This window comes from Hyla sarda, chromosome 3, assembly GCF_029499605.1.
Source record: "Hyla sarda isolate aHylSar1 chromosome 3, aHylSar1.hap1, whole genome shotgun sequence".
In the NCBI taxonomy this organism is placed as follows: domain Eukaryota; kingdom Metazoa; phylum Chordata; class Amphibia; order Anura; family Hylidae; genus Hyla; species Hyla sarda.
In genome coordinates, this window is record NC_079191.1 from 166299576 (window position 1) to 166319532 (window position 19957).

General features: G+C 38.9%; 1 protein-coding gene across 2 annotated transcripts in view; it reads right to left on the reverse strand.

The window, feature by feature from the left end:
* The window catches only part of IL1RAP (interleukin 1 receptor accessory protein), a 263454-nt gene that overhangs the window by 23005 nt on the left and 220492 nt on the right, over positions 1 to 19957 (reverse strand). For both annotated transcript variants that reach the window (XM_056565429.1, XM_056565430.1), the window contains exons 5-10: positions 17213 to 17378; positions 14345 to 14416; positions 9747 to 9876; positions 8188 to 8342; positions 2864 to 3013; positions 326 to 469 (exon numbers count right to left, since the gene is read on the reverse strand). In XM_056565429.1, the coding sequence (XP_056421404.1) occupies positions 326 to 469; positions 2864 to 3013; positions 8188 to 8342; positions 9747 to 9876; positions 14345 to 14416; positions 17213 to 17378 (817 nt within the window). The remainder of the gene's footprint in view (positions 1 to 325; positions 470 to 2863; positions 3014 to 8187; positions 8343 to 9746; positions 9877 to 14344; positions 14417 to 17212; positions 17379 to 19957) is intronic.

Genomic DNA, 19957 nt, shown 5'->3' on the forward strand with positions numbered 1-19957 from the left:
AAACTGATATACACATATTCAAGACACCAGATGGTCACAGCAACTGGACATATGCTTTCTACTAAAAGTAAGAGCAAGTGCGTCCAAAGAATAACTGAATTGTCTTACTGGGCCCTACAGCAGAGATATTAATAGATGTGTCTGGCTTTCTGAAATCCAAAGAGGTCATCTTAGAAAATATTCAGCCATATGAGTCAGATCTATGCTTGTCACCAATTTCCTCCTACTGCAAGATGTCTCTCAGCATAGAAAGATAGATAGAAGAACAAGTAAAGGCAACGTCACAGAAAGACAGAGAAGCAAGTGATCGAGAAGCAGTACTTACTTCCACCTGGTAGGCTGTCTCTATCAAAGATACACAGTTTGTAGCCAAATTCATTTTCTAGAACCCCTCTTAATGTCACCAGAACAAATTCTTCTTCCTCTGCATTTCTTGCATAGGATACATATACATCATACTCCTTCCCATCTAGGAAAAATAGCAAATGTCAGACGCTATAGCAGTACAAAACAAAAGATACAGTAAAGAATCATAAAGATAAAACTGTCAGAGAGACGACATTAAACATACAATCCATATTGACAGGTATCAGAAACATGGTTACAAAATGATATTGATAATGGAGGTTGAGTGGCAGCATAAAATGTAATAGAATAGATAGAAGCATTAGATTTACATATACAACCACATATAACAATGCAATCAATTCTGAGGATAAGCCTATTCTGAGAATTTATTGTATTGTATTTCTTGATGTGGAGGATCTCAGCGTATGGGGACAGCACCCAATAACAATTGTTGCTGTATTAAAATTAAAAATTCACGAATAACAATGCTTTCAGAACTGACCACTCACTTTAACATTCATAAATTACACTAAAAGACACACACCCCTTGTGCCCCTACCTGCCCCCATTTCCATCATCAATGAAGACAGCATAGGCACATAATCTACACTCAACAGAGCAGATCTAGATCTCTCCAGCCAAGGAACAGAGTCATTCTTAGCCTTTAACTGTTCTTATCTATTTTATATGAAGACTAGCTGAGTACCCGGCCGGTTTTTCCTTCCTAATCCTTGTTGGCGAGGAAAATCAACAAAGGATGAAGCTTTCGACCTCCTATCCTGTTCTCCTATCTCGACCTCCTATCTCGACCTCCTATCCCGACCTCCTATCCCGACCTCCTATCCCGACCTCCTGTCCCGACCTCCTATCCTGACCTCCTATCCCGTCCTCATATCCCATCCCCCTATCTCGACCTCCTATCTCAACCTCCCATTCTGACCTCCTATCCCGACCTCCTATCCCAACCTCCTATCCCGTTCTCCTATCTCGACCTCCTATCCCGGCCTCCTATCCCTACCTCCTATCCCGACCTTCTATCCCGACCTCCTATCGCGATCTCCTATCATGACCTCGTATCCTGACCTCGTATCCCGTCCTCCTATCCCATCCTCCTATCCCAACCTCCTATCCTGACCTCCTATCTCGACCTCCTATCTCCACCTTGTATCTCCACCTCCTATCCCGTCCTCATATCCCGTCCTCCTATCCTGACCTCCTATCCTGAACTCCTAACTCAACCTCCTATCTTGACCTCCTATCCTGACCATCCCATCCTCCTATCTTGACATCCTATCTCGACCTCCTATCCCGACCTACTATCCTGTCCTCATATCCCAAACTGTAAGATGTGTACCAGGTATTGAAATATCTCCAGCCGTACGGAAGTTATATGGGAACATACATTTCCCATTGATTTGCATGGGACTATAAACAAAAACCCTGACCCTCACAAATGGGGGTAGTTAAGGGTTAAATTAACTATCCTATATTTTAAGTTGACATATAAGTAACATGTGACCAAGTATTATCAAAATATCTCCAGCCGTTTGGAAGTTATGCAGTAACATATATTTCCCATAGACTTGTATAGGACTTTAATCAAAAATCCTGCCCTGAGTAAGGGGGGTGAGAAAGGGTTAAATCATCTATCCTATGTTTGTTGTTGACATATAAGTAACATGTGTGCCAAGTTTCATGTTAATATCTTTAGCCTTTTGGACGTGATGCTGGAACATACACACACACACATACATACACACACACACATGCACACATTGGGCATGCCCAGGGCAACAAATCAGATTTCTTCTTTCATTTTTAACAAGGTCTCTGCAAAATGAAAGAAGCAATCTGATTGATTGCTATGGGCAACTGGGCAATTTTTCCTTTGCACAGGTTTTGATAGATCTCCCCCATTGAGTTTTATATATATAGATATCAATTTTATACACGTCTGCTTCCTCATAGAAACAGTGCCACTATTGTCGATAGGCTGTGTCTGGCACTATCGCAAACCCCCTTGAAGAAAATTAAGCTTAAAAGGGTACTCCAGTGCTCCAGCATTCTAAACATTTTTTCAGTGATGTCACAGCCATGCCCCCTCACAGTGACACGCTACGAACCCTCCATTCATGTCTATGGGAGGGTGTGTGTGAGGCGACACGCCCCCTCCCATAGACATGAATGTAAGGGGTGTGGCGTGACATCACAAGGGGGCATGACCATGACATCACGACCACTGCTGCAGGAACCCAGCGTTTGTTTAGAACACCGGGTGTTGTGGGAGGTAGCTGAGGGCCTCAACAGCAGGACCCCCGCAATCAGGAATCTTATCCCCTTTCCTTTGGATAGGAGAAAAGATGTCTAGCAGCGGAGTACCCCTTTAACTGTGAGATCAGATAAAACCCAAGTGTGGCACTGTTTCCTGAAGAAAACAGTCCCATTTTATATGTCTATGATATCCTTTTGATGTGACCGTTTTACAGACAAGTAATGTTTATTTGATATATTTTACCTCCAATCGTTTCATCTGTCCCAAAGTGAGCCCTGTAGAACAGCACCAGTTCCAGCCAGTACACGTGATATACAACAACAAAGCACACTACAAGAAATAAGGTTGCTCCCAATCCACACGCCAGCTCCGTAATGTATCGTGGAGTACCAACTGCATAAGGATGGACAAGCCTTTATTAGTGCAGCATTACGACATGCCAATAATAGTACAAATCATATACAAAACAGATGCATCAATGTCTCTCCTGACTTAACCTTCTAAACAATAGATGTAATAAAGATGTAAATTTGTTTTAAAATACATGTCTATTCTGTTTAATACTGAGGTCTTTTTAGCATATGTCATAGTATATATGATTATTGGGAATGAAGAACCTTCTCGTAAAATGTATAGACCATCCTGACACTGGCTGTCTAGCAGAATCCCCCCAAATCCACACAGTACAGAGTATCATGCATGTATCTAATTGTAGCTTCTTGTTATCCTTGTTTATGTCAATAATTATTCAGCAGACAAGGAGAAAGAGTGCTCCGACTACTCATGGGAGATTGAGCAGCTAAATTTGCAGCAAAAGGTGTCAAGAGTTCACAAATACATTTACATAAAGGCATAGAATGGTTAAAAGGTCACAACACAGCAAGGAAGAGCAAAAACTGAAATGCTGACCAAATCCGATTTCTGTGATTCTATTACTGACATAAATCTGACCTTATAGGTAACACTATAGCCCAGAGTTCAAGGGATATAAAATATGTACAACTTGTTTTTCTATATACATTATACAAGTATTGGAAAGACATTACAATTTATTAAAGGAACAGAAATCATATATGTAAACTTAAAAAAAACAGGTTGAGATAAATAATATGCATAAAGTGTTACAACCATTTGGGATTTAATAGAAACATTAAAGGGGTATTCCAGTTAAAAACTATTTTTTTCATATCAACTGGCTCAGAAAGTTGAACAGATTCGTAAATTACTTCTATTAAACAATCTTAATCTTTCCAGTACTTATCAGATGTTGAATTTGAGTTGTTTTTTTATAGAAGCAATTTACAAATCTGTTTAAAAAAAAAAAAATGTTTTTAACCGAAATACCCCTGGACTTTTGATCGAAAAACTAGTCTCCTCTTATATTATTTCCTTTTTATTTTTATCTATGTATTCTCAAATTGCTTCTTCTTTCTCAAAAAAAAACCTCAAATTGTTCCCCTTGTTCTTTGCAATTCTGGACTTTGGTATTTTTTTTTTTACGTTTACGCCATTCATTGCGCAGTTTCATTGACCCCTTCCCTCTTGGGACATTTTTCATTTTTGAACTTTTGTTTTTTCCTCCTTACCTTCCAAAAATCATAACACTTTCAATTTTCCACCTAAAGACCCATAAGAGGGCTTGTTTTTTGCTCCACCAATATAATTATTTCACCACAAAATCTACGGCGAAACCAGAAAAAAAAATATTTGTGGGGCAAAATTGGAAAAAAAAGCCATTTTTTAATTTTGGGGGCTTCCGATTCTATGCAGTGTACTTTTCAGTACAAATGACACCATATTTTTATTCTGTAGTTCCATACGGTTACAAGGATACCTAATTTATATAGGTTTTATTTTATTTTACTACTTTAAAAAAAATGATAACTACATGCACCAAAATTTGTATGCCTAAAATTGTCCACTTGACTCCTATAACTTTTTAATTTTTCCATATATATATATATATATATATATATATATATATATATATATATAAATTATCATGTAAAGCAGCACCTCCTAATATCCAGGTGGTTGGGTGCAAGCCCTTGAACCTCGGTGCTCTGGTCCTCTTCGGATATAAATAGATGTAGGCAGCACACCAAAATAGGTGAAAAATCAAGTGCTTTTATTTCAAGGAAAAATCACAACGTTTCAGCGATCTCACACCGCCATTTTCAAGTATACTTGAAAATGGCGGTGTGAGATCGCTGAAATGTTGTCATTTTTCCTTGGAATAAAAGCACTTGATTTTTCACTTATTTTGGTGTGCTGCCTACATCTATTTATATATATATATATATATATATATATATATATATATAGGGATTTTTTGCGCCATGATCTCAAGTTTCTTTCGGGACCATTTTTATTTTGATGGCACCTTTTGATCGCGTTTTATGACCAAAAATATGCATTTCTGGACTTTTTTTTATGCTTGTGCCTTTGACCATGCGGTTTATATTATATTTAACAGTTCAGACATTTACGCATGTTTAGGTTTTATTTATTTTTTTGAAAAATAGGAAAAGGGGGGTGATTTAAACTTTTATTAGGGAAGGGGTTAATGCATATTTATTTACTTTTTTTTTATACACTTTTTTTAGTCCCCACAGGCGACTACACCATGCAATCTTTAGATTGCATACATGGATCAATGCTTCTCCATAGGAGAGCATTGATCAGTGTTATCGGTGATCTGCTGCCCCAGCCTGCATGGCAGGCTTGGAGCAATAGAACACTGATCGGACAGCGAGGAGCAAGGTAAGAAGCTTCCTGCTGTCCTCTCAGCTGTTCGGGATGTCGCGATTTCACTGAGCTAACCGGCAACTGTCTACTCCTGTTTTAGATGCCACGATAAACTTTGATCGTGGTGTCTAAGGGGTTAATGCTGGACATCAGCCCAATCAGCGATGTCTGGCATTAGCCGTGGGTCCTGGTTGCTGATACCTGCTGAGCGTGCATCATACAGTGGGAGCCCGCAGTGGACGTAAATATACATACATTTGCGGGAAGGGGTTAAAGGGGTACTCTGGTAGAAAACTTTTTTTTAATTTTTTATTAACTGGTGCCAGAAAGTTAAACAGATTTGTAAATGACTTCTATTAAAAAATGTTAATCCTTCCAGTAATTATTAGCTGCTGAATACTACAGAGAAAATTATTTTCTTTTTGGAATACAGAGCTCTCTGCTGACATCACCACCACAGTGCTCTCTGCTGACATCTCTGTCCATTTTAAGAACTGTCCAGAGCAGTGAAAATTGCCATAGCAAACATATGCTGTTCTGGACAGTTACTAAAATAGACAGAGATGTCAGCAGAGAGCACTGTGCTCATGATGTCAGCAGAGAACACTGTGTGCCCAAAAAAAAAAAATTTCCTCTGTAGTATTCAGCAGCTAATAAGTACTGGAAGGATTAAGATTTTTTATAGAAGTAATTTACAAATCTTCAATACATGATGGCCGGATGAAGCTCGTGTAACGAGCGAAACAGAGTCTGTTGCCTACTACTTACCCCCCCCCCCTGCACAGATCCCTCTCCCTGACTGCATTTCATGTTGTGAGTATGTATCAATAAAGAAGCTTCTTAAGAGAAGACCGGTGAATGCCGATGTTTTTCTAATTCTCCACTGTATTGAAGATTTGAACTTTGCCACTACATCAGAGCACAACCACACCTCTACAGGTTTGTCCTAGTCAAACGTCCGTCTTACAGTCCAGCTTAGCCAGTAGTAGCAGTGCCGAATATCACATCTTCGCTTTGCCTAATTTACAAATCTGTTTAACTTTCTGGCACTAGTTGATTTAAAAATAAAAGTTTTCTATTTTGCTTACATTATTTTATTTGAAAAATGGGAGAAGGAAGGAGGTTTAAACTTTTATTAGGGGAGGGTCTTATTGACATTTAGCAACAATTTTTTCTCTTAATTTTTTAGGCCCCATAGGGGACTATTGCATGCAATCTTTTGATTGCAAACACTGTTCCATGCCATGCAATTGCATAGCATTGATCAGTGTTATCAGCGCTCTGCTTCTATAGGCTACTGAGGATGCCTGTATACCTGGAATGCTGATCCGACAGTTAATTGATGGACTGCGATCACACTGCAAAGATCCCGATCAGCCAGCTGAGGTAACTGGCAAACCATTTTTGGATTTTTTTAGATGCCACAATCAATTTTGATTGCGGCATCTGAAGGGTTAATGTCAGGCATTATCAATGTTGAGAGACCACTAGTGGCCACTTCTTTAGGCCCACAAAAACCCTATAAGGGTTAATTATTAAAAAAATACAAAGTGTTTTGTTTTCAAAATAACTAAAAAATATTAAAAGTATTTTTTTATGACAGTGCCCATTTAATCTGTCACATGTCATCACCTAGTGTAACTAATCTCAGTGCCACATAGAAGTTAAAAAAACAGTTACATCCTACCTATCTATTTGTGAACTTTTATTGGAGAGATGAGAAAATTGAATTTTATTTTATTTTTGTAAATGAGTGTCATGTGCCCACAGGGCTATCTGACCATCACAGGTATCCAGCATTTCCATTCAATATCCCCAATTTTCTCTTCCTCCAGCATTGGACTGTGATTTCTAAAGGGGTTTTCTTGGATTAGAAAAACACATCTGCTTTCTTCCAGAAACAGTGCCACTCTTGAACTCAGTGTGTGTGCGGTATTGCAGTTCAGGTTCATTGAAGTGAATGGAGCAAAGTTGTAAATACCACACACAAACAGTGTAGTGCTGTTTAGTGGAAAAAAGCAGCTCTGTTTTTCTGAGACAACTCCTTAAAGGGGTACTCCTCCCCTAGACATATTATACCCTATCCAAAGTATAGGTGATAAAATTTCTGATTGCGGGGGGTCCGGCTGATGGGACCCCTGTGATCTCTGGGTCAGCACTGCAGCGTCATACCACACCCCCTCCATTCATGTCTACAGGAGACCCAGGGTTCCGTGTTCATTAACGCTGCAGCACTGGCCCGGAGATCGCAGGGGTTGCGGCAGCCGCCCCCTCCCCCCAGCAATCCTTAGGGGATAACATGTCTAGGGGTGGAGTACCCCTTTAAATCCCTTTCTTCTTTGTGTAAGTAAAGAGCTGTCAATCAAATGCAGGAGGTGGAGAGGAACAACGACATGGGATGGAAATGCAGTGCACTTGAGGTGATCAGCTCCACCCTGTGGTCACCTGCTATTCATTTACATATTTGAAAAAATACTATTCTTTACCATTTAAGCAGTGAATACTGACAATCGTGGGGTGGTAATGGACCAGTATCGATTAGATAAGTATATGAAAACTTTTTGTAACTTTAACCCCTTTGAGAGCTATGTTTGTACCCTTAAAACCTATTAAAAATAGCAGTCCTTTGCTGTACAGATATTCATATATATATATATATATATATATATATATATATATATATATATATACATTATTTTTTCTAGACATGCTAGGTGGTTCTATTTTTTCCTTATTTGGACAAGTATTTATCCAAATGTAAAAAACTACTTTAATGCTAATAATAATAATAATGATAATTGTAGTTTTAATTTAGGTACCTTTCTCTCTGACCAGCGCTTGCCTGGAGACCACCCCCAAGGTGTTTTTTGCTGTGCAGGTGTAGTTGTGCTTGAGTTCATCTGGTGTAACATTTTTGATCCATAATTCCTTTTTTATGGTCTTGGCTCCAGGACTGACTGTATCCAATGTAACACTAAAGAAAATGAGAAAACCCTGCATCAGTTCTTTTTCTAACTCATAATAGTGCAGACAGGAGTGAAACTCATATGCTTACATGCTTGTGTGACAACAAGTTCACTCCAAGGTTAAGAGCAAAACAAGATGATTCCTGTCGCCCACAACATAGCTCTAAGATTATGATATATACCGGTTAAACCTATTTTGCAGCTATTGTCCTACTTGAAACACAAAATTATTTTGATTCATTATAACTGATTTGTAACTAAATATTCTATTTATACAAGACAATTCAATGGAAATTGACCTACATCCTTAAAGGGGTACTCTGCCTCTAGACATCTTATCCCCTATCCAACGGATAGGGGATAAGATGTCTGATCGTGAGAGTCCCGCCGCTTGGGACGCCTGCCGCTGGCGACTCCCACGATCTCGGCTGTGGCACCCCAGACATCCTCCAGACATTAGCTCCTTGCCGGATAACTGGTGCTGCGGGGCGGAGGTTTGTGACGTCACGGTCACGCCCCGCTCGTGACATCATGGCCATGCCCCCTCAATGCAAGTCTAGGGGAGGGGGCATGATGGCCGTCACACCCCCTCCCATAGACTTGCAATGAGGGGTGTGGCTGTGACATCACGAGCCTCTGATGCTGCACCCGACGCTGTAAAGGAAGGAACGTTGGGTGTAGCAGGGAGATCGCGGCGGTCCCCAGCGGCGGGACCCCCACGATCAGACATCTAATCCCCTATCCTTTGGATAGCGGATAAGATGTCTAGGGGCGGAGTACCCCTTTAATCTTTTCTAATCTAAGTCCTCAGTAATGTCTAATGCTTTTATAATTTACAATAGGTAGAAGATTATTTCTTATATCACAAACCTTATTTAATTGAATAGTTGTTTATTTTCTTTCTCTCTATAAAAAATCATTTCTTTACAGGTTTAACAGACATGTTTGGTAAAATACCCAAGAACATGTCTATATAAATGAAAGTACTAACAGTCACCTCAAATGGCGTTTGTAACTGTGAAGACAAGACTCACGCTACTTATCTGTTAGCAAAAACGCAGCCGAGCATGAAAGAAGAGTGACTAACGTGAGAGTCACCCTCAGCGTTATCCAAGGTTATATGTACAAGTGTGAAATTCATTCAACTATATACTCTCTTATCTTCAATAATGACCCATTAGCAATGATATTCGAGGACTCTATGTGCAGTATTTTAAGATTTCAGAGACTATACTGTAATTCAATACGTTTAAGTTATTTTTAGCACTACACATGTACACATGCAGTACTTGACTTTAACCAGAGAAATTGAGGCGTGATCTTATAATAATTTGAAATGATTTGTCCCTATTATCACAGATGGGATCAGATCTGCAACTGACAACTTATTTTACCAAGGAAATTTGTCTTACCTTTCATTAATATGTACTCTGGAGTCTGCAAAGTCTCCTTCAGTCTTTCCGTTTATTGTCCACCCAATATCAGTAAAGGAATTATTTACATAGGAGAAATAAACTTCACATGGAATTTGCAGTTCTCCTCCTAAATAAAAAATAAATAAAAGGTACTTATGTAGTCTATGTAGTCTAGCTAGTTTAACACTATGCCATTGCTTGTAACTATTCCCTACCATAGACATTTACAGTATAGAGATTTATGCTTGTACCCCTAAGCCCTCTTGTCCAGCGTCCGTGTCTGACCTCACAAATGCTTTTCTGAATAAATGGGCAAATAATGCCAGCGACAAACTCTAAAGAGTGTGTTGCAGGGAATGTTTGTGAGGTCAGACACTGATGCTGGACAAGAGGGCTTAACACTTGTCCACTCGACACTCAGCATAGTGCTTGGTAATATAAAGTTTGCATGCAGCTGCTTAACCATGGAGCCCTTGCCAATAAGCTTCCAAAACACAGTTTTGTGCTGATTCCAATGTCAAATGAGGTTTGGAACAGGTTACAGAGTCAGCCGAGCATTGGTGACTTTTCTGCACTACATGCCTTTGCATAAAGAGACTCAACCACATCTTGGTCTACCACTTCTTGGCTTATTTACTGTTATACTTCATCCTCTTAACTGCAGCAGAGCCCCATATATATATTATAGTGGATGGATCGAAACAAAAAAAAATTGTTATCACTTAACTTAAGTAAAATGTGTATGGGAGACCCTTAATTGCCTGTAAACATTAGATAATAAAAATATTATATGAGCAGGATTGGTGTATGTGACAGCCACCAAACTGTCCTCAGATGATAGGAGGATGGAGGACAGGGAATGCTGGATCCTCTGTTCTGTTGGCATTTCTTTTTAATAGTTTATTTTAAAAAGTATGACCTAATAAAATACATATACAAAAAGCAAACATGTTTAGCATTCTATACATATATATATATATATATATATATATATATATATATATATATATTTGTGAACTTTTATTGAAGAGATGAGAAAATAGCATTTTTTTTTTTTTTTTGTAAATGAGTGTCATGTGCCCACAGGGCTAGTCTGACCATCACAGGTGTCCAACATTTCCATTCTATATACCCAATTTTCTCTTCCTCCAGCATTGGACTGTGATTTTTAAAGGGGTTATCTTGGATTAGAAAAACACATCTACTTTCTTCCAATGAATGGAGCAAAGTTGTAAATACTACACACAACCAGTGTAGTGCTGTTTTGTGGAAAAAAGCAGCTCTGTTTTTCTGAGACAACTCCTTAAAGGGGTACTCCTCCCCTAGAAATGTTATACCCAATCCAAAGTATAGGTGATAACATTTCTGATGGCGGGGGTCCGGCTGATGGGATTCCTGTGATCTCTGGGCCAGCACTGCAGCGTCATACCACACCCCCTCCATTCATGTCTACAGGAACCCCAGGGTTCTGTGTTCATTAACGCTGCAGAGCTGGCCCAGAGATCCCAGGGGTCCCGGCAGCCGCCCCCTCCCCCCGGCAATCCTTAGGGGATAACATGTCTAAGTAAAAAACTGTCAATCAAATGGCAAACATGTTTACCATTCTATACAAAAGCAAAATATCATTTGCAGGGGAAGGGAAAAGGAAATGGTATTATCTGCTGGTGGTAGATTTAACAGAGCTTACCACTGCACTCCGAGACAGGAGAACCAGAGATGTTTGCCCCCAACCATTTTCTTGTAGATCATAAAAGTGGCATGACCCATGGCTATTTTTACTTGTTTGATGCTCCTTTGGGGTCCACTAACAGAGGCATGGGTAGTTTCTATAGAATATGCCCTAGTTAAAAGGAATCGGTCATCTGTATTTGCTGTTATGAGCTGCAGACTTCATTGGATAAGTGTTAGGGTATAAAAGAAAACTGTATCTTTCCTGGAGCTGATGGTGCCAAACTTATATAAATCGCCTTTCTATATTTTAGCCAACTGTCAAGGAGGCAGAGTTGAGCTGCTTCAGTGCCGCTGCCTGGCACGCCATCCCCCCCCCCTTTACATTCCATTCTCTCCTTGATTATCCTACAAAGCCCTGCACGTCAGTCATGGTGTGATTGGAAGGAGTGGGCAAGTGAGGAAGTGTGCCTCACTATGGCACTTGAGCAGCTCTGCTGTTCCTCCTTGACACTTGGTTGAGAAATAAAAAGGCCATTTTATAATTTTGGCCACCACTAGAGATGAGCGAACTTACAGTGATTCGATTCGTCACAAACTTCTCGGCTCAGCAGTTGCTATCTTTAGCCGGCATAAATTAGTTCAGCTTTCAGGTGCTCCGGCTGGCTGGAGACTCTCTCCTAGGCCTGTACCCACCTTTTCCAGCCCACCGGAGCACCTGAAAGCTGAACTAATTTATGGAGGCTAAAGTCAGCAAACGCTGAGCCGAGAAGTTTGTGACGAATCGAATCACTGTAAGTTTGCTCATCTCTAGCAACCACCATCAGCTTTAGAGAAGGTAGAGTTTACATTTATACCATAACAGCTATCCAATGGTGTCAACAGTTCTTAGCAACACAAATACAGATGATAGATTCCTTTTAAACTTTAATGTAGTATTAATATCTAATTCTAGACATGGTGCTGCCCCATGCAGTCTTCCTCTTATAGGTTTATAAGCAGGCTGCACAAGTACAGAATTACTAGTCGTAAGATAATAAAAAAAAAACATACTTTTTCTGAATGAAACAAAACTAAGAAACCTATTTATTGCTTAAAACATTATTTATTGCTTAAAATAGTTTACTGCCATATAGTTTCCCTTAAAGTGGTACTCCGACCCTAGACATCTTATCCCCTATCCAAAGGATAGAGGTTAAGATGTCTGATCACAGAGGTCCCGCACTGGGGACCCCCATGATCTAGGCTGCAGCACCCCAGACATCTGGTGCATGGAGTGAACTTCAAGCGGGGCATGATCGTGACATCACAAGCCTCCGGCGCTGCACCCGACGCTCTAAACGAAGCTCGGTGCAGCAGGGAGATCACAGGGGTCCCCAGCGGCGGTACCCCCAAAATCAGACATCTTATCCCCTATCCTTTGGATGGGGATAAGATGTCTAGGGGCGGAGTACCTCTTTAAGTAGTATGTGATACTGTTGCTTGCAGTAGATAGTGGGATGCACATGAAATACAGTAATATATGTAGTACATCTACTGGGATATTCAATCCTTCACCCGCTGTTGCCAGCTTTGGTCAGAGACAAACAACTACTTTTATCATGTTAGGATTCACAAAAATCTATTGACAGAATAATGAATCCTTTTAGCATTATATTATGGCTATTTCTAAATGCATTTGTTCCCACTGAAATCTGGAAAATCTGTGCTGTTTGCTTAATTTTCAGCTTCAATCTTCATCATACAATCATTTTGAATGAAAGGTTGATGCTTTTTATAACATATGAAAGTCTCTACTGTGAAAAGTATTTGCCAGCTTACAGATGTCTCGTATTACTTCACATTTGTCACACTGAATGGCCTCCAATTTAATTTAAAAAATGTAATATCAGACAGTAAGAAGCACGTAATGTTTTTTTGGTACCATATACTTTTGAAATAGTAACTGTTGCCTTAAAGTAAATAATATCTTGCACTGTATTAAAGGAGTTTAAGAGCCTTATTAAGATTTGTTTTGCAAATGGCTGAAAAAGACTTGTAGAAGACAAGTAAAGTATGAATGCAGGAGAAAAGGGGGTTTGGTAATGTGTTTTTTATTTTATTTAATATACACATTTGGCAGCAAAATTAATGGGTTGGTATGTTCACACATGGTATGTTCACTCCATTAAATTCCCTATGAAAATTAGTAGAGAACTTCAGCAAAAATTTACTTATCCCCGATCCACAGGATACTGAATAGGTAGCTGATTGCGGAGGGTCCGACCATTGGGACCTTCGGAATTAACCGAGACTGGACTCGGCGCTCAGTGAGGAGCGCGTGCTGCAAGCGGCACACGCTCAATTCATTTTTATGGGAGCACCGAAAAGACCCGAGTACATACCCAAGGGCATTATCAGCACTCCCATAAAAATGAATGGAGGGTGTGCTGTCTACCGGTAGATTACACACCCTCCTCACTGAGAGAGCTCGGGTATCATCATAGTGATCGCACACCCCTTGCAATCAACTACTTATTCTCTATCCTGTGAAAAATTGCATACTTTCAATATAAATGTAAATATAAAATGCATGTTTTTATGGGTCAGTGGCACTTATTTCCTAAATTTTGAATGCTCTGTGTATGGCTTTTTTTCTGGCATTTCAACATAGGCTTCTCTATATAACTTAAGAAATGGCAGGAAATATGAAAGAATAGAGTGACAGAAAATAAGAAACAACACCAAAAAATCTGTAATAATGCTCAAAAAATTGTTGAAGTTTTTAAAAATTGCCATATTTTTTTACATTTTGCTATGTTTCTGTTTTTTTTTCTGACTTTTCCTCCAAAATTGCAAAGGGAATTTATGCATTTTTCTAAAAGCATTTAAAGGGAAACTGGCAGACAAGAGAGTGCATAAACAGCAGTAAATAAATGTCTACTCACCTGATAGAAACTCAAAAGTCTGCTTATCATTCGGAGTTAACATTACAGGTGCTCTTGCATACAAATGTGAAGCTAAAAATATGGATAAAATATCAAGAGATAAAAATCTAGAGAAAAAACTAGAGGTAAAAAAGGGAACCTGTCAGCTGTATTTACAGCTAAGAGCTGCAGACACCATAGGACAGCTGTTCAGGTATAAATGTAAAGTGTACTTTATAAAATCCCCTTATAAAATCCCCGTTTTATTTCTCAAGTGTAAAAGGAGATGGAACGAATTGCTCAAGTGCCACAGGCTGGCAATACTCCTGACTTCAAGTACCTTCTTTACTGATACATAGGGTTCTGCTTACAATGAGGAGGGGCCAGGAGTTGTTCCAGGCTGTGGCACCTGAGCAACTCACATCATCTACTTGACACTTGACTGAGAAATAAAATAAGATTTTATAGGTTTGACAATCACCATCAGTGCCAGGAAAGGTACAGTTTGCTTTTATACCCCAACAACTATCCAACAGTGTCTGCAGCTCTAAGTAGAAAGTACAGCTGACATATTCCCTTTTAAAGACCTTCTTTAGAACATACAAAGCTATCCTTATTACAGTATGCCTGCATTAAGTATAAGGGTGCATTCACACCACATTTTTGCAATATAGTTCCCGTATCAGGTTTTTGATGAAAAACGGATTCCTCAAAACCTGACTAAACTGTATCAAAATGTGTGTACAAATTTCAACCCGTATACAGTTAAAACCCGTATACGGTTTGCAAAATGATGTCCGGTTGCATCCATTTTGTAAGAAAAAACGTATACGTTTTTAACTTTTCACTCCATTTTGAATAAAGTTTCACTTGTTTGATTGAAATTCCAAGAAAAAAAAACTGTGCAAAGTCAAAAACCGTATGATGAAAACCGGATGGAACCGTATGCACATACGGATCTGTACGGTTCCCATTGACTCCCATGTTAAAAAAAAAAAAAAACGTATACAGTTTAATGCAGTTTTTCACCTGGACCAAAAACTATGGTAGACTAAGGTTTTGGGTACAGGTAAAAGAGCTGTAAAAAACCGTATGGGATGCAAAACGGACACAACCTGATGCATCTTTTGGCATACGGTTTTCAATACAGTTACGTACGGTTTTCCCATTGAAAACATATACGGGCACTGTATTGTAAAAATGTGGTGTGAATGCAGCTTAACTAAAGTTTGGCAAGGAGAGACGCTGCACACGCTGGGCGGTACAGTTGCTGAGCCACGGTACTTGCTAAGCGTCCAGCGTTTCCTTTTGAAGCATTTGTCCACGCCGAACTTTGCAAAACAGGCAAGAGAGTATCGTTGGACCTGCGTTTTAGGTGTGTGAGATACCAGTCTTAATAAATTCCCCTTCTATATGTTCAAAGCAGCAAATCCAGTATACTTCCACAACACAAAATAATTGTATTAAAAGAAATTTGTACTGTATGTAACATACATAAAATATGAAAAATATGGTACTATACTAAGAATTTAAATTTTAGTTTTTCCGGTCTATTTGATTTTGAACATGGTATTTTCCAGTACGTAATGGTTAAGGTTTGTAATGGCTGTAATTTTATATGAAAAAATACTGGCCTGGACAACATGACTGGGGAAAAGTTAATGCCTATGGGGTAACTTTAAAATCTCCATAATGTTTCCTTCCTTTTTTCATGGTAAGTATTATGGTCTTGGTTGTTGGAAGTGCATGCGGTGGCTTAGCTAAACCAAATAAATTGCATTCTTAGATAATATAAGGAATGTTCAAGAGTCAATTGTCACATCTGGGCAGGGAAAGAGTGCAGCCCTGAACTCACCCACAGCTTCTATCCCTGCCTACTTGGTGCTGGTCCCTTCCTATATAAGTTATGGCCATCAGTTATAAAAACGATAAACTACAAAAACAGACAAAATGTCGGAAAACAGCTGGAGGCACACAAACTAACAGAAAACAACCTAAACACGCACACACACACACTAAATCGTAGCCGACAAGCAGAGTCCAAGCCAAGAGACAAGTCAAATAGCCGCGCCAAAAGTAACAGAAAACCAGAATAAACAGACAGACAAAGAGGTTACTAGGTCAGTTACTTAGAACTATCAAAAGCAGGGAAAGACTGAAAAGGGCCTCCTTATATATGCCTGAGCTGCAACCAGGAGGATTCTAATTGGCTCAGCAAGCTGAACCACACCAAGAGCACAGAGGAGTCATCACAGCAACCAAAATAAACAACAGGGCTAGAAAGCATTAACTCTACGTGTTCTGGCAGAACTAGTCATCACATCAATGTCATTTTCAGACGTGTATAGTTTTCAGCATGAAATATGTTGTCCCTAAAATACTCAATCAGTTGACCTTTTTCCAGTCATCAGCTGTATTTTATGTGACTGGACCTTTAATGCTCAGGAAAACCTGATTGGAGTCAAAAGGTGAATGATAAAAGTGACAAAATGGCAGTGGGTGGCGGGCCTCTAACTGTGCACACCGATATCATCTCTGGCTCCTTACAAGAATACGGTATTAATGATGAACACTTGCCGTTATATAGCTTTGCTTTTATGATGCTTTTACACAATGTTTGATGCACAGACATTCTGGTTTAATGAGGACTGACTTCTAGTGAACAGAACAGTATTTGTCTATCTTACTTTTATGTTTCTGCTGTGAAATCAATATGTGTTTTACTACTTGTCAGAATAAATTAGCATGTGGAATACAAATATGTTCTAAGAACCAATTTCTAACACTGAGACTTGGATATCAAAACTGAATTTGAGCTCTGCTGCATCCATACGACTAAACAAATAAATAAATAATACAAACACATTCATTTCGAAGTATTTGCTTTACCTATTGTTTTTATATAAACGGTCCTAGTTAGATTATATGCTCTTCCGTTTTCCTCATAGGACACAATACATGTATAGTTGCCTTCATATCGCTGAAACACAATAGTAAACAGCAAGCTAAGTCCTTGGGGATCTCGATCAACAAACTGGTCAACCAATAAGCAATTCTGGAAAGAAACAAAAACAAACAGTAAAATACACAATTTCATTACAGATAAAGGTTCTCCCCAGTCTCACAACACTTGAACTATACCAAATCTGTAGTACAACGGATACTAATTCAAATTATTGAAAAGCATAGCAAAGACTAACAGAGCATAAACCACAGTTTAGGAAAAGGGTAGAAATAATACAAAGGGAGTTAAAATTGATATTTTACAGACAGCAGGCTTAATAGTTAAATAAAATGTAATTTTGCTCAGCTTCAGACATTAAATTAGATGTGAATGGACTAAAACAAGTTACCAATTGGATATGATTCCCATAAGAAAGTATGACCTATGTTTAACATTTCTAAGATGGTAGGATTCATAAGCAGAATCAATCATGCAGCGCACAGAAGATTATACTTTTATTGGACATCCCAGGAGTTTCAACTGGGAGATCTGCTTCATTTCCTCGACCTCTAATTTTTCAATTGGTGATTTTAGTGTACATACCACACACTTTCCCCAGTCTTTTAGTTAATGTATTCTTTCACAATAAGACTCTGTTCACACAACATAACTTTCAAATCAGAATCAACATGAAAGTCTTGTAAAATGTTTGGAGGGTTTTAGGGTTCCGTTTGTAGAGTAAGAGGGTAGTTTGTTTAGAAAAAAATTGTTGTCTGCATTGGAGTGTTTATTAGTGGTTAAGAATAACTTTCAGATGGAGTTGGAACAAAGTAGGATGTCTGGCCCATTTTTGGCTCCTATAGTGGTGAATTTGCAGTTCTAGACTCCCTGGAGGTTGGTGGTTAATGGTTTTGCAGCTGGTGATTTGGGTGGTTCCCGGTAATATAACTTGGGATGTGAGGCTTAGGCCTCTGTGGTATAATGGGAAATTTTGGTACATGCTGGTGATTAGTTCTGGTGACTCCAAACCAGTGGGTATTGACTGGAGGTAAAAATCTACAGGTGTGGCAATGGGAGGACCGCCACTAACTGTCAGGCTTCGAGAACCACTTTTTTTAAACTACTTTGTTTCTAGATTTTGTAAAGTTAAAGCGTCATGTGAATTCGAGGGACCTGGAGGTGGTGGAGGTCAGGTAGAAGATGTTTGTATATTCAATTTAGCTATGTAATAAAATGACTGTTGTGGCCATTTTAATCTATTCCAGTGTCTGTCTTTATTCTAATGTAAGAACCTAACAATACCCTTGTCATGCCTCAGATTTCTGCTAAAGATTCTATGGTGGATATTTCCAATAGGTACAAAGATAAATATATGCCCTAATTTTATTAGACACAAACTGGTCTTCTAAGAAATAATCCAGTTTTTTTTTTATTTGACTATGCTTCATGAGCTGTAAAGTTAGTGTAGTTTATAATATAGTGTCTGAACCTGCGTTTAATGAATGGTTTCACAATTCTCAAGTGATCTTTGCCCAGATGCTCATACAAAATGAGTATCGTCTCAGGTTTTCCCAGGTTGCAGTGTGGCCCGAGACATTACATCACTAGTCAGGTGATGAAAGGGAGCCTGTCTGCTTCAATGGGTGAAATGACCGCTTGGTGGGAAGAAGATCATTCTCCTCAGGGCTGCAGGGAATTGTCCTAAGTATGATTCAATAGGTGGGCTGGCTGATGTATGGGAGGAAGAAAAGTGACCTCACACTTACAAACAAGAGATTTGAGGGAGGGCATTCCAAAAGGAAATAGCCATTTCATAAAAAGAAAGCAGCAGCATTATTGTAAACTCACAATACAGCTATTTAGCCCCAAGACAAGCATGGATACTTCCTAAGCATTTTTATTACTGCCTTGCAGGTAAGTACTAAAATCACCTTATGATGGATAACCCCTTTAAGGAGATAAACTGTCTTTATGCTTATACAAAATGCCAGGGAAGACCTCATTAATTCTAAAGACAGAACTAGGAAACATAGATAATAATGCTAACCCAGGAGACACATATACTGTAGATAGCCACCACATTTCCTAACACAACAAGGATAAAAAACAGGGGCAGACTTTCTGTGAACCTGAAAACAGCACATGAAAACGAAAATAGCTAAACAGAAGCATTCAGAAACTAAAGGGCCCAGCACTCAGTTGATATGTTACTATGACATGTCAAAAGTTTTTGATTTGACTGCACTGTAAATATTTTGAGCAGGAGAATGAATAACATATGACCTTTCAATGAAATATAATGTTTTAAAACAATATTTTTACATATATATATATATATATATATATATATATATATATATATATATATATGAATATAATATTGGGTAAATCAGCCAACAACTTAACTGACTTCCTCTGAATCAGATAACACTCTTCATTCAAGTCACCTGTAAGGTTACAGTACTTACACAGACTGGGGGAGATTTATCAAAACCTGTCCAGATGAAAAGTTGCTGAGTTGCCCATAGCAATCATATCACTTTTTTCATTTTTAACAAGGCTTTTGTAAAATGAAAGAAGTAATCTGATTGGTTGCTATGGGCAACTGGGCAACATTTCCATTGCACAGGTTTTGATAAATCTCCCCTATTAAGCTTACTTATAGTACCAGAGAGCAGGGCATTATGGGA